At 40.5% G+C, this 16,233-nt stretch overlaps 1 protein-coding gene across 7 annotated transcripts in view; it reads left to right on the top strand.

Annotated features, from left to right (window-relative positions):
• LOC126076526 (cytidine monophosphate-N-acetylneuraminic acid hydroxylase) overlaps positions 1 to 16,233 on the top strand; it is a 509,905-nt gene that overhangs the window by 455,124 nt on the left and 38,548 nt on the right. For all 7 annotated transcript variants that reach the window (XM_049885113.1, XM_049885103.1, XM_049885123.1 and 4 more), the window contains 4 exons: positions 441 to 588; positions 936 to 1,017; positions 1,960 to 2,097; positions 8,209 to 8,344. In XM_049885113.1, the coding sequence (XP_049741070.1) occupies positions 441 to 588; positions 936 to 1,017; positions 1,960 to 2,097; positions 8,209 to 8,344 (504 nt within the window). The remainder of the gene's footprint in view (positions 1 to 440; positions 589 to 935; positions 1,018 to 1,959; positions 2,098 to 8,208; positions 8,345 to 16,233) is intronic.

The raw sequence follows: 16,233 nt of genomic DNA, 5'->3' as shown, positions 1-16,233 counted from the left end.
GCTTCAGAAACAGGAAGAAACAGAGATCATGGTTATCTTCACCTGCCCACAATCTCTTCTGCATGATTTTTCCTCTTTGTACCTTCTGTTAAAACTACCCTTACCCAAAGCAGCATCAGCATAGAAGATGGAACATGCACACTTGGTTGATGTACACACCGTGGCATGTGTGTACATGGAACATGCACACTTGGTTGATGTACACACCATGGCATGTGATATGTTTTAACAATAAGGAGGAATCTTCCAGAAAATTCCTTTCACCATTCTAATCAGTCTTCAGCAGAAACTCTTCTTCTGAACTCTGGCAAGAGTCTGTTTTTTCAATCCCTTGCTTCTCAGTTAACATGTCGGTATAAGGAGCAAACGGTCTCTTGTATAAGATGATCTTATGTTTTTTTTTTTTTTTCCTTTCAATCTTTCCATCTGTTTGATCCTAGTTACCCCACACTGAAAAAGCTTGCTAAGAGAAGACCAGATATTCCCATTTATGTTGGAAACACGGAAAGACCTGTATTTTGGAATCTGAATCAGAGTGGTGTCCAACTGACGAATATCAATGTCGTACCATTTGGAGTATGGCAGCAGGTTAGATATCTGTGTTCTTTTCATACTTCCAGGTTCTATTTTCCAGGGTGAATTTTAGTCACTTTAAGATTAAGGAAGCAGTGGCCGATATTGTCCTTGCTTGGTAGAGTGTAAATGTAGCCCTTATTTGAGATTTAAATGTTGGGCAGAACTGTCTTTGGTAAAGATGTTTTTCTTTCCATTAACAATGGAATAACTGTAGGACAGGTTAATAAATCTAATTCGGAATGAGAACTATCTTTCAAATTTAAGTTGCTAATTTACTGGTCTTTCCAGAAGACTTACCAAGTCTTGAATTAAAAGCCAAACTGCCATACACAGTTGTTGGTTTTATTGTTAAATTTCAGGTAGACAAGAATCTTCGATTCATGATCCTGATGGATGGTGTTCATCCAGAGATGGATACTTGCATTATTGTGGAGTACAAAGGTACTTTCTTACCGTCATCAGCAATGAAAAATACTATTGGTAGAAAGGATAATAATAGCTATCCAAAATTTCATCCTAAGATCATCTTTTTCTTTCATATTTATTTTCATAGAATACAGCATATTATATTCTTATCTTGGGGCCCTGGTGGCTCAGCGGTTAAGAGCTCAGCTGCTGACCAAAAGGTCTGCAGTTCAAATCCACCAGCTGCTCTTTGGAAACCCTATGGGGCAGTTCTACTCTGTCCTATAAGGTCACTATGAGTTGGAAGCAACTCAACGACAGTGGGTAACAAGTATTCTTGTCTTAGAAAAATGAGCTATCATTTAGATAATCTTCACAGAGAACAAACTACCAGTATTGTAGTCTGTGTAGTGACAGGTGCAAAGCTTTTCTCATAAGGTAACAGATATTTCATATTGAGCCTATAATAATTTATTTAAACCTATCTTTATTGAGTATATTATATTACATGGTAATATTCTATACATGTCTTCCTTTCATGTGAGAAGGTGTCCTTACTGACTCAACAATCAGTTGAATATCAGCTTTGCATGGAATTTGCAAAATGGAAGAATTTATGCTGATCCAGTGACTCTCTCCCCTAGATCCTTTGGGCTCAATGTTTGGAGACAGTTGGCTAAGGTTAGGGATCCAGTCTGTCTACAATCCTGTGGTGGAACCAAACTAACTGTCCCCATGAGACACCCAGAACCCACCAAGTCAAACAGAATGAACTTACTCACTCGAAAATTCAAAATATGCTGTTTAAGACTTTAGTTTTTGATATCTTAATCTCTTTGTTTTTTCTTGGACACAAGCAGTTCTTCCATAATTAAATAAATCAGATTATACAGTTTATAACCCATATAGGTTTAGGAACTCAAGCCACGGTATTTGAGATTTCACCTTGAATATCCATACTACTTTGTTTCTCCACAGGCCATAAAATACTCAATACAGTGGACTGCACCAGACCCAACGGGGGTAGGCTGCCTGAGAAAGCTGCTCTCATGATGAGTGATTTTGCTGGAGGAGCATCTGGCTTTCCAATGACTTTCAGTGGTGGAAAGTTTACAGGTACTATTTTATATCAAAGTAACACAAAGTGAAAGGAGCCCTGGTGGTGAAATGGCTAAATGCTCAACTGCTTACTGAAAGGTGGGTGGTTTGAACCCACCAACTGCTCCACAGGAGAAAGATGTGGCATTCTGCTCCTGTAAAGACTTACAGCCTTGGAAATCCTGTGGGATTTCTATTCTGCCTTGTAGGGTCGCTATGAGTTAGAATTGACTAAATGGCAACAGGTAATACAAAGCAAGGAGTCCCTGGGTGATGCAAACAGTTAATGCGTTCGACTACTAAGGGAAAGTTTAGAGGTTCGAGTCCACTCAGAGGTGCCTCAGGAAAAAGGCCTAGCAATGTACTTCCAAAAAACCAGCCATTTGAAAACTGTACGGTTCTACTCTGACATACGCGGGGTCGCCATGAGTTGGAAATGACTCCAAGGTAGCTAGCTTACTAAAAAGCAGCACTTTGCTAAATGCTGTGGAAAAGAATGCAAAGATAAAAGACATGGTCCCTACCTACAAGAAGCTTATAATCTTTTTTGGGAAGCTGACTTGCTTTTGATTTTGTTTTTGTTGGTTTGTGACTTAAGAGACCCTATGTGTTACAGAGTAGAACTGCTCCATTAGGGTTTTCTTGGCTGTAATCTTGACTGAAACAGGTTGTGGTGCCACTGGGTGGGTTCAAATTGCCAACCTTTTGGTTCCAAACTGAGTGCAAACCGTTTGTGACATCCAGGGACCTTGGAAGATGACTTGTAAACCCCAGATAATAAACTAAAATCTTGCTCAAAATATGATAATGAAACATGAAGGAAAGACTGAGAAACTCAGGAGGAGTTGAGGAAGAGTCATCTGAATCCACAGTGTATGCTATAGAGCAGGATAGGAAAGTTGTGAGATTGGCAATCCAGGTTTAAATGTTCTTGGTAAATTGAAGATATGGTTAAATGAAAGAAGGCTTAACATGTTATAGCCAGCTTCAGTGATCCTAAATAACTGAATTCTCACATTAAAATAAACTTTAAAACTTTTCTTCAGTAAAAATTGGCAAGTTACAGACTCACAGACCTATCAAATTACCCACATACACCGTGTTTCTCCAGCCACAGACCTGCCTACCTCCCTAAAATACCAGGGGAAGATTATCCAATAAGCAATGTGTCTTAGTTATCTAGTGCTGCCATTAACAGAAATACCTCAAGCAGATGGCTTTAACAAAGAGAAATTTATTCTCTCATAGTTTAGGAGGCTACATGTACAAATTCAGAGTGCCAGTTCTAGGGGAAGGCTTTCTCTCTCTGTTGGCCCTGGGGGAAGGTCTTTGTCATCAATCTTCTACTGGGTCTAGGAGCTTGTCAGCAAAAGGACTCTGGGTCCAAGGGACACATTCTACTCCTGGCTCTTCTTGGTAGTGTGAGATTCCCTTCCTGTCTGCTCTTTTATGTCTCAAAAGAGATTGACTCAAGATGCAACCTAATTTTGTAGACTGAGTCCTGCCTCATTAATATAACTGTCTCTAATCCTGCCTCATTAACATCATAGAGGTCAGGATTTCCAACACACAGGGTAATCACATCAGATCACAAAATGGTGCACAACCACGCAATACTGGGAATCATGGCCTAGCCAATTTGACACACATTTTGGGGGGGACACAAAATAATCAATAGTACAAGGTAAGCAGGGGCTTACTTGTGCTTATTTACTAATCTGTAGTGAACAATTTCACATGGGTGTCACTTTGATGTGTTTTTTTAAGCCTGTGCTTACCTTGCTTATTGGATAATCCACCCCTATAAAATAGTCACCCTCTTCTCTATCCTCTCTCCTTTGTTCCTGCTATCTAAAAAGGAATTCTCAAATTCAACCCCCCGCCACGCCTGGGTTTTACTAAATATATAATGTGTTGTGTTCGCCAAGGAGGTCCACCTCAGTTCTAAACAAGTTGGGCAATAAAACCAAGAGTAAAGATGGAGTAAAAAATATCACCTTCCCATCATGGAAGAAAAAAATAGGAACAATGCTAGGACCCCTAATACATGGAATAAATGGCATACACAACATTACTAACAATGCAGAAGAGAAACTAGATAACTGGGAGCTCCTAAAAATCAAAGACCTATGCTCATCCAAAGACTTCACCAAAAGAGTAAAAAGATTACCTACAGACTGGGAAAAAGTTTTTAGCTATGATATTTTTGATCAGCATCTGATCTCTAAAATCTACATGATACTGCAAAAGCTTAACTACAAAAAGGCAAATAACCCAATTAAAAAATGGTGAAAGGATATGAACAGGCACTTCACTAAAGAAGACATTCAGGTAGCTAGCAGATACATGAGGAAATGCCCACAATCTTTAGCCATTAGAGAAATGCAAATCAAAACAACAATGAGATTACATCTCACTCCAACAAGGCTGGCATTAATCCAAAAAACACAGAATAATAAATGTTGGAGAGGTTGTGGAGAGACTGGAACACTTATACACTGCTGGTGGGAACATAAAATTGTACAATCACTTTGGAAATCGATTTGGTGCTTCCTTAAAAAGCTAGACATAGAACTACCATATGATCCAGCAATCCCACTCTTTGCAATATACCCTAGAGAAATAAGAGCCTTTACACAAACAGATATAAGCACACCCATGTTCGTTGCAGCACTGTTTACAATAGCAAAAAGTTGGAAGCAACCAAGGTGCCCATCGATGGATGAATGGATAAATAAATTATGGTATATTCACACAATGGAATACTATGCGTCGATAAAGAACAACGATGAATCTGTGAAACATTTCATAATATGGAGGAATCTAGAAGGCATTTGCTAAGTGAAATTAGTCAGTTGCAAAAGGACAAATATTTCATGAGACCACTACTATAAGAACTCAAAAAATAGTTTAAACAGAGAAGAAAATATTCTTTGATGGTTACCAGAGCAGGGAGGGCGGGAGGGAGAGGGGTTTTCAATAACTAGATAGGAGATAAGAACTATTTTAAAAATGAAGTGAAAGACAACACACAATACAGGAGAGGTCAGCACAACTGGGCTAACCAAAAGCAAAGAAGTTTCCTGAGTAAACTGAATGCTTCGAAGGCCAGCGTAGCAGGGGCAGGGGTTTGGGGACCATGGTTTCAGGGGACATCTAAGTCAATTGGCATAATAAAATCTATTAAGAAAACATTCTGCATCCCACTTTGGAGAGTAGTGTCTGGGGTCTTAAACGCTAGCAAGTGTCCATCTAAGATGCATGAATTGGTCTCAGCCCACCTAGAGCAAAGGAGAATGAAGAACATCAAAGACACAAGGTAATTATGAGCCCAAGAGACAGAAAGGGCCACATAAACCAGAGACCACATCAGCCTGAGACCAGAAGTACTAGATGGTGCCCAGCTATAACCGATGCCTGCCCTGACAGGGAACACAGCACAGAACCCGTGAGGGAGCAGGAGAGCAGTGGGATGCAGACCCCAAATTCTTGTAAAAAGACCAGACTTAATGGTCTGACTGGGATTAGAAGGACCCCGGAGGTCATGGTCTCCAGACCTTCTGTTAGCCCAAGACAGGAACCATTCCCAAAGCCAACTCTTCAGACAGGGATTGGACTGGACTATGGGATAGAAAATGATACAGGTGAAGAGTGAGCTCCTTGGATCAAGTAGACACATGAGACTATGTGGGCTGCTCCTGTCTGGAGAAGAGATGAGCGGGCAGAGTGGGGCAGAGGCTGGCTGAATGGACGCGAAAATAGAGAGTGGAGGGAAGGAGTGTGCTGTCTCATTAGAGTGAGGGCAACTAGGAGCATATAAACCAAAAAAAAAAAAACAAAAAAAACCCAGTGCGTTGAGTCGATTCCGACTCATAGCGACCCTATAGGACAGAGTAGAACTGCCCCATAGAGTTTCCAAGGAGCGTCTGGCGGATTCGAACTGCCAACCCTTTGGTTAGCAGCCATGGCACTTAACCAGTACACCACCAGGGTTACCAGGAGCATATAGCAAGGAGTATATAAGTTTTTGTGTGAGAGACTGACTTGGTTTGTAAACTTTCGCTTAAAGCACAATAAAAAAAAAAATATATATATATATATATAGCACCTTCACTACTTATTCAGGCCAGATTGGAGTATGTGGCTTTACATCTGTTAGTCACATGGGTCTGCTAATCCTGAATCCTGGAATTAGGCAGAATTATCAGCCCAATATCAGGTGGTGCTGAACTGCAGTGAGCTTTCCTCTGCAGCAGTGAGCCTCTGCAAAACTTATAGCATATGGAAGGACAGAATACTCTTGGTCGCTGTGGGCAGGCTAACTCTTACAAGGAAGTGGTGCAGAGCAGAGCTGAGCATGCCAGAAATTCTCCCCAAATTGACCAGTCGGAGCCGTCATTCCAGGTCTCTGTGAAGAGTGAATAAAGAGAAGGAAAGAAGCCAGAAATGTCATCACAGTGTCTTCCCTTCACCTGGAAAGAAACAGCAGGCGTGAGGAGGAATCTCCACTACCTTAACAATAAGCAACTTTAGCATGTGTATGCGCTTGCGCGTGAATGGTTGCGTGGCGTGCACAGACATACACGCATGCACAGACGTACACGCATGCACATGTATTTTAATAAAAAGGTCTGGAATATACGAAAATGTTAGTAGTGGTTATGTCTGAGTTATGGGTAAAGTTTTTTTTTTGGTGTTTACCAGACTTTTGTAGCAGTAACAATAGTAACAGCTCTGTGACACTGTGCTCTCTACATGACCTGGGTCCTGCCTATTTCCCAGCCTCCTGTACTACTTGTCTTCCCTTTGCTTGCTATCCATCAGCCCACCCAGCATGCTTTTTGTTCCTCAGACCCAACGTTCTAAATGTATTCTTGCCCAGGTTTTTGCATTTGCTGTTTCCACTGTGTGGAGTGCTCTTTCCCCTGATGTACCAGGTCAACTGTTGTCTCCTCACTGACTGCCCTACCCAGTGATGCCCCCCTACTCCATCCCACCTTACCCAGCTGCTCTATAGCCCCTTGCCTTGTTTTATCTTCTTGGTATCACATCCATCTTTAAAATGACCTTATTTATTTTCTGGTTAATTATTTGCTTCTTTCAATAGAGTGAACTCTCCATGAGAGCAGGGACCTGCTTGGTCTTTTTCACTATATTCCCAGTGTGTAGAACCAGGTTGGAAACCCTGGTGGCGTAGTGGTTAAGTGCTACATCTGCTAACCAAAAGGTTGGCGTTTTGAATCCACCCGGCACTTCTTGGAACCTCTATGGGGCAGTTCTGCTCTGTCCTATAGGGTCGCTATGAGTTGGAATTGACTCAACTGCAACAAGTTTGGTTTTGGTTTGGAGAACCATGTCTAGCACATAGTAGTAGTTTAGTAAATATCAGTTACATGAATGAGTGAGCAAATAAACAGACGAAAAACCTGTGAGGTAGGTATCGTTATTCCGAAGTACAGAAGAGGAAATAAAGAATGTAAGTAATTTGCCAATATGCACAACTAGCAAGTGGTGGAGCTGGATTTTGATCCTAAGTCTGACTCCAACGCCCATGCTCTTAACCACTGTACATTGCCAGGTTATGATGAGCATACTTTGCTTTTACAATCCATTGAGGTGATGAAGTCATTTTCGTGTTAGTAAAAAATTAATTTCAAGAATGACAATGCCCTTGAAATGGGCACACATGCGAGGTACAACACGTGCCACCTTGGGTCCTAATGTACTGCTATAAACAAGGAGGCGCCTCAGTGCCTTTGGTAGGTCTGGTAACCAACTAGGATACAGTTGGTTATTTTTTCAAGCAAAATATTAGTTATTTGTGGGATTATTTCCCCCAGGAAAATACCTGTCTGTCCATTGCCATTGAGTTGATTTCTACTCATAGCAACCTCATAGGACAGAGTAGAACGGCCCCACAGGGTTTCCAACACTACAAATCTTCACAGAAGCAGCTGAGCAGAATAAAGCAGAGGAAAACCCTGCACTGATGATTCAGGGAGCTTTGCTCTATTTCTGCAGTAGCCACCCATCAATTTTATCTCTTGAAAGAGCTCCAGTCTAGTGGAACTTTTGTTTCCCTGTTATTCCTGAATAGAAGAGACTCTAACCCAAACCCTGTCATTTCAGAGGAATGGAAAGCCCAATTCATCAAAACAGAAAGGAGGAAGCTCCTCAACTACAAGGCTCGGCTGGTGAAGGACCTGCAACCCCGAATTTATTGTCCATTTGCTGGGTATTTCGTGGAGTCCCACCCTTCAGACAAGTATGGCTGGACATTTTGTTCAACATTCTTACACATAAGTTAAGGCGTGCTGGAAAGAGTGACTTGGCTGTGAATGTAACATGAAATGAGAGAGTGATTAATAGGAGTTTGGAACTGATTTAAACAAGTTGCCTGAGAACAGAGAGCATGAATAAAAGCCAAGCTTGGCAGCCAGAGTTAGTCAGATTTTCTCTGAAAGGATCCCTAGGAAAGAGGAAGCAACTAATAAGCATTAAAAGTATGTGCTAGGAATCATATTGAGGTATTTTAACTAAAATCATCTACATCAATTGTCCAAAACACCGTGAGGTAGGTATCATTATGACTTTTTTGCAGTTAGCGAATCTGAAATTCACGAGGCTAAGGAATTTCCCCAAAGTCACCGTGTGGGACACATTGGATTTAAGAAATGATCCCTGGTATAGGATCGTGGAAACCCTGGTGGCGTAGTGGTTAAATGCTACATCTGCTAACCGAAAGGTCGGCATTTCGAATCTACCAGCACTCCTTGGAAACTCTGTGGGGCAATTCTACTCTGTCCTATAGGGTTGCTGTGAGTCGGAATCAACTCTACGGCAGTGGGTTTGGTTTTTTTTGGATATAGGATCGTTATGAGTTGGAATCAACTCGATGGCAATGGGTTTGGTTTTGGTTTATGCTAGGTCAAAGGAGCCCTGATGATGCAGTGATTAAGTGCTTGGCTGCTAGCCAAACGGTCAGTTGTTTGAACCCACCAGCTGCTCCACAGGAGAAAGATGTAGCAGTCTGCTTGCATTAAGATTTACAGCCTGGGAAACCCTGTAAGGCAGTTCTACTCTGTCCTATAGTGTCACTATGGGTGAGAATCAATTCCACAGCAACAGGGGTTTTTTGTTGTTGTTGTTTTTTGGTATGCTAGCTCAGGTCCCTGGGTAGTGCAAATGGTTTGCTTTCCACTGCTAACCAAAAGGTTGGTGGTTCAAATCCACCCAGCAGTGCTGTGGAAGAAAAAACCCATTGCTGTTGAGCCGATTCCGACTCATAGTGACCCTATAGGACAGATTAGAACTACCCCATAGGGCTTCCAAGGAGCAGCTGATGGGTTTGAACTGCTGACCTGTTGGTTAGCAGTCGAGCTCTTAACCACTGCACCACCAGGGCTCCATGGAAGAAAGGCCTGGCTTTCTACTTGAAAGCCATTGAAAAACCCTGTGGAGCACAGTTCTACTCTGAAATACTGGGGGTTACCATGAGTCAGAATCAACTTGTTGGCAATTTTTTTTTTTTTATATCTAGTGCCAAAGCCCTTTCCTTTATACCACACTGCATCCCAGAACAGAATTGTATCATTATCAAATTGAAGTTATCTGCTCATATTTTGAGTATCTGAAGTGATTTGCTTGGTGGCAATGTAACTTCCAGGTCTTGTTTTCCAAGTATATTTTGAGAGGTCCATGAATTTTTTTTGAGTATGTTTAAATGCTGTGTTTTCATTTTAATGGTCAAATGAATAACAATCTTAATATTGAGTGTTGGCACAAGATTTCATAAATGTAAGTATCCACACCTATGATTCTTTGTATGGTCACTTCGATGCCTAATAATCATTTGTAGAGTTAGGCTTAAACTTTTAATACAATGCTTCTCAGACATGAGTCTCTATTGCAGGGGAAACTCAAATTTGAGAAGCATTGGTTTAGTCAATCTTAACAACTGTCTTTGGATGCCAGTCGTCCTTCTCCAGGGCTATATTAATTGTCCGGTGCTTGAACTGGGGAAATACTTTCTCTTTTTTCTCAAAACATGGACCGTGTGATAAAAAATGAATATATCAAAACTTTCCTATGAATTACTAAGCCTAAACTAAAGACATTTACAAGATGATGTGTGTCCTTTGAAATTTTGATGAGACATACTAGAGCTGCCTTGTCCAATATGGTAACCACTAGTCACATGTGGTCCTTGAGCACTTGAAATGTGGCTGGTATGAATGAAGAACTGAATTTTTAGTTTTCAGTACTTTAAATTTTAAACCCGAGGAGTATAAAATATTTTCTGTTAAATGCAACTTTATTATTTCTCTAGAAAAACGTGTAACTTATTGCATCGTCTAAGATATTGTTGTATTGTAATTGTACACTTTGGATGCGTTACACATAAACATATCACTGATCTAGTTAGTATAAATGGATTAATTCAGTTTGAGTGATTTTTTTTTTTTTTTTAAGCACTAATGTACATTGGGAGCCCTGGCGGTGCAGTGGTTAAGAGCAAATGATAGTTGCTTCTGTAAAAAAAAAAAAGAAGGAAACCATTTTTACATAGAGATGGTAAAAGAGATTATTTTAGTTATAGAGATTTGTTTCAAAATTATGAGGAAAAGACAAAAAAGATATTTTACAACAAATGAAAGATCTTCAGTTAAACCCCCAATCAGTGTAGAATACAAGATGTTTCTAATTCTATCAAAGATTAAAAAAAAAAAATTGAAAAGTTACAGGTACTTTTCTTTAGCTTTAGTTCAGTCATTATCAACCAGGGGCAATTTTGTCTCCTGGAGGACATTTGGCAATGTTGGAGATTTTTTGAGTACCAACTACTGGCATTTATTGGGTAGAGGCCAGGAATGCTGCCAAACATCCTATAATGCACAGGACAACCCCCACAACAAAGAATTTTTTAGCCAAAAATGTCAGTAGTGCCACTATTATGAAACCTTGCTTTAAATGAATTGTGTGATATAAGAAAAAAAAAAAAAGAGAGAAATATTCTAAATTATTTTATAAAATGAATAGGACATTGAAATTAAAATCTGGCAAAAACGGCACTAAAAAGCCCCCAAAATACCACTTTCTTAAGAGAGGCAGAGCCAACATGATGCTATAGACAGAAGCACCATGCTGTCCCTCTGGAGCAAAGACCTGAGAAACTAATTAAAACAGATACAAATGTCAATCCTGGAACCCTAAGCATCAAATGAAGGGATAAAGAGCTCAATGAAGCACTGAATGGAATAAGAAACAGACAGAGAACAGAGAATGAGGAGAGCTGTGGAGGGGAGGTCCATACCTATGTGCTAACGCAGCACAGACTGGCCATCTTGGACCTCAGTCACCAAGAATGGTGGACAGGGAGTAGAAGAAGGCAACTTCACAGAGCTCCCAACAGGAGACAGAGCACCTGGTAACCAGGAATACATGCTGTCCCACCCCCGCATCCTTCTTCTCTCTACTTGGCCTCTGCCACTTTCCAATGGGCCATGGTCTCTCAACCAGAGAGACAGCAGCTCCTTGCCACCCAGATTTGCCCCACCCCCACCAGCTGACCCTTTCAGTGCCATTTTTGTCCTTGTTGTTGTTTTTTTTTTACTTTTTTTTTGTTTCTTCTCTCTATCTCACCTCATTCCTTTCCTTTCTCCTGTCCAACTAACACTGTGTGCCATCTCTTCCCCTTCTTGGTAGGCTGTACCACACCACTTGGCTAGAGAGCCGCTGGCACACAGCTTCCCCAATCTGAGCTATCCCATTGGCAGGTTCCCTCAGCACCAATTTTTTTTTTCTTTTTTTTTTGTTTCTTATCGCTCTCTCCCTTCCTTTCGCCCGCCCACCTAGCTACATGTGCTGTCTCTGCCCCTCCTTGATGGGCTGTGCTACACCACTTAGCTAGAGAACCACCAACACCCAGCTTCCCTGTGTCTGCGCCACCCCACCGGCAGGCTCCCTCAGCGCCATTTTTTATTTTATTTATTTTTCTTTGGTTTTTATTTCTCTTTCCCTTCCTTCCTTTCCTCTCTCCCATCCACCAAGCCCCGTGTACCATGTCTGTCCCTTCTGGATGAGCTGTGCTACATTGCTCATCTAGAGAGCCACCTACACACAGTCTTCCCAGGTTCACAACACCCCATCAGCAGGCTCTCTCAGTGCCATTTCACATTTTCAGTTTCTTTTCCCTCTTCCTTTTCTTTCTCCCACCCACCTAGCTGTATATGCCATCCCCACCCATTCTTGATATGCTGTGCCACACTGCTTTGCTAGAGAGCCACGGGCACATGGCCTTCCTGGGTCCATGCCACCCCCACTGGCAAGATCCTTCAGTGCATTTCTTTTTTTTTTTGGTTCTTTGGTTTTGCTTTCTTTTTTATTGTTGCTGTTATTTCTTCTCTCTCTCTCTCTCTTTCTTCCTTTCCTTCCTCCCAACAACCTAGCCTTATGTGCCACCCCCCCCTTCTCAACGGGATGTGTTGTACTGCTCAGCTAAAGAGCCTCTGGCACATGGCCTCCCAGGTCTGCCCCCACAGGCCGACACCCTCAGCACCATATTTTTTATTTTTTCTTTATCTTTACTCTTCTCCCTTTTCCTTCACCCTCCCATCTAGAGCCTATGCTGCCTCCACACCTTCTTCATGGGCCATGCCATGCTGTTCAGTGAAAGAGACCTCAGCTTACCACCACCCCAATTCCAGCATGCCTCCAATGGCTAGCTCTCCTGGCACCATATTTATTTTCTTGTTATTGTTGTTTGTTTTGTTTTTTCTTTCTTCTTTCTGCTTACCTTCTTTTCTTTCCTTTCTCCAGCTTACCTAACCCCATGCTCCACTGACACCCCTTCTCCACAGGCTGAGCCACACCAGTCAGCTAGAGAGCCACTGGCACATGACCTTGCCGTGTCTGCCCTGGTCCCACCTGCTGAACCCTACCTTGCTGCCATTTTATTCACTTTTCTTTTTTTCTTCATTTTTCCCTCTTTTTTATTGCTTCTGTTTCTCTCTCTTCTTTCTCTCACCTACTTAGCTTCACACATCAATCCTTTCCCTTCTCTCCAGCCTATCTGCACCACATGCAGAGCACTGCACCTCCAAGTGGCACAGATGTGGGCCACTGAACCCTGCACTGCACTGCCCTTCTACTGTGCCCCATAGGACCCAGTACATGATGCAAACTACCCATCCCCACATGTCCCCCTCTGCTGAACCTGCCCTGTTGCACCATAGGTGAGCAACCAGCTCTGCTCACCTGGACAAGGTGAGGAGAAGTACTGTGACCATAGACAAGCAAGCAACAAAACACACAGAACCCACTTGCCCAGACATAACCAAATAAAACAAAAAATCAGGATGAAACAAACAAACCCACCAACAAAAAAAAGAAGAAATTAATTTCTGAAGGTCTCAGGGACAGCAAACAATATCAAAACATTAAAAAAAGATAGGATGGCTCCAGAAAGCATCCAAAATAAAACACCAGATAACCTTCCAGTAGAAGAAAATATGCATGAACTACCTGATAGGGAATTCAAAACTAGTATTCAGGAGTCTCCAAGAGATGAAGGAAAATGCAGACAAAAATAGACAAAATCGTGGAAAAGTCATACAAAATGATGGAAGAATTCAAGAAAATAATGCAAGAACAAAATGTCAAATAAACAACTAGAAATCATACAAACACAGCAATTAGAAATGCAAAGGATAAACAGCAAAATTTCAGAAATGGACTGTGCCATAGATTTTAGGAGGAAATTTGAAACAATGGAAGACAGGATCAGTGAAACTGAAGATGGATACTTGGATACCACTTTGAGGGAAAATCAGAGAAAAGAATGAAGAAAAATGAAGAAACCCTGAGAATGATGTAGGATACAATCAAAAACAAAAATTTGGATGTGATTGGAGTTCCAGAACAGGGGGAGAAGATGGAAAACACAGAGAGGATTGTTGAAGATATGCTGACAGAAAATGTCCTTAATATCATGAAAGATGAATAGCTGACCATCTAAGAAGCTCAGCAAGCCCCATTGAGGATAGATTCCAAAAGAAAATCACCAAGACATATCAGAATCATACTCACTAAAACCAAAGACAAAGAAAGAATCCCGAGAGCAGCTCAAGAAAAATGAAAAGTCACATACAAAGGGAAAACAATAAAACCAAGCTCTGATTACTTGGCAGAAACCATGCAGGCAAGAAGGCAATGAGGTGACATATATAAAACCTTGAAAGAAAAAAATTGTAAACCAAAAATAATATATCCTGCAAAACTCTCACTCAAATATGATGGCAAAGTCAGGACATTCCCAGATAAACAGAAATTAAGGGAATATGTAAAAACCAAACGGAATTTATAAGAATTATTAACGGGAGTCCTTTGGTTAAGGAACCAACAACATCAGACAACAACCTGAATCTAGGATGCAAGACATTAGCTAGATACCAACCTAGGTAATGAACTGTCAAGCGTAAAACAAAACTAAAAGATTTACAGCAGGGAACCATAGAGGTCAATCTGTAAATGACAGCAATGTCAGAGCAACAAAAGAGGGAATAAAAGGTGTCGGTATAGACCTTTCAGATGGAGAGGAAGTCAAGGCCTTATGACGTTATAAAAGACTGGCTTAAACTTAGGAAGATAGGAGTAAATTTCAAGGTAAACACAAAGAAAGTTAAGAAGCCTATAATCAAAAAATAAAGAAGAAAAACAAAATCTCTAACACAAAATCTACAAAAATGACAGAAATGGAAAAAAAAAAACCCACAAGCAAAAGAAATTCAACACAGGAAAGTAAGAACAACAGCAAAAAAAAAAAAAAAAAACCACTACATAATGACAGCAATAAACTCACATCTTGCAATAATCATGCTAAACCTAAATGGTTTCATTGCACTCATAAAGAGAGAGTGACAGAATGGATTAAAAAACAGGACCCATAAATATGCTGTCTACAAGAGACACACCTTAGAAACAAAAACATAAATATATTAAAAGACAAATGATGGAAAAAATATCTCAAGCAAACAGCAAACAAAAAAGAGCAAGAGTGGCGATACCAATCTCAGACAAAATAGACTTTAAAACAAAATCTGCCATAAAAGACAAGGAAGGACATTATACAATGATTAAAGAGACAATCCACTATGAGGACCTAGTGATAATGAATATCTGTGCACCCAGTGACAGCGCTCCAAAATACATAAAACAAATTCTAACAATACTGAAAAAAGAAATTATAAGTTCCACAATAATAGTAGGAGACTTCAACACACCAGGACAGAAAGCAACTCAACACAGATACAGAAGGTCTAAAGGCCACAATCAACCAACTTGACCTCATAGACCTATATATAACACTCCACCCAACAGCAACAAGTACGCATTCTTTTCTGATGCACGTAGAACGTTTTCTAGAATAGACCACATCTTAGGCCAAAAAACAACAATCAAAAAATTCCAAAACATTGAGATAATACAAAGCATCTTCTCTGATCACAAAGCGATGAAAATAGATATTAAGAACAAAAAAAGGAAGGAAATAAAAAAATCAAATACGTGAAAACTGAATAAACCCTGCTTAAAAACCGAAAGACCAATCTATTTATGAATATTCTAATAAAGTATTATCAAACTATATCCAGCAACACATGAAGTTAATAATATACAAAAAACAAGTTTATTACATGAATGTGATGTTTTTCAATTTAAGAGAACTGACTGATATAATTCAATGTATTAATTGATCTAAGAAGAAAGATCCCTTGATTATCTTCTCATATGCATATGAAAGCTGGGCAATGAATAAGGAAGACAAAAGTAGAACTGATGCCTTTGAACTACGGTGTTGGTGAAGAATACTGAATATACTATGGACTGTCAAAAGAACAAGCAAATCTGTCTTGCAAGAAGTACAGCCAGAATGCTCCTTAGAAGCAAGGATGATGAAACATGTTATCAGGAGGGACATCATGCCTGGTAGAGTAGAGGGTCAGAACAAAAGAGGAAGACCCTGAATGAGATGGATTGACACAGTGGCTGCAACAATGGGCTCAGGCATAACAGCGATTGTGAGGACGGCGCAGGACTGGGCAGTGTTTCATTCTGTTGTACATAAGGTCACAATGAGTCAAAGTGAAGCACCTAACA

Source organism: Elephas maximus, chromosome 1, assembly GCF_024166365.1.
Source record: "Elephas maximus indicus isolate mEleMax1 chromosome 1, mEleMax1 primary haplotype, whole genome shotgun sequence".
NCBI lineage: Eukaryota > Metazoa > Chordata > Mammalia > Proboscidea > Elephantidae > Elephas > Elephas maximus.
This window is presented reverse-complemented; position numbering and strand designations above follow the sequence as displayed.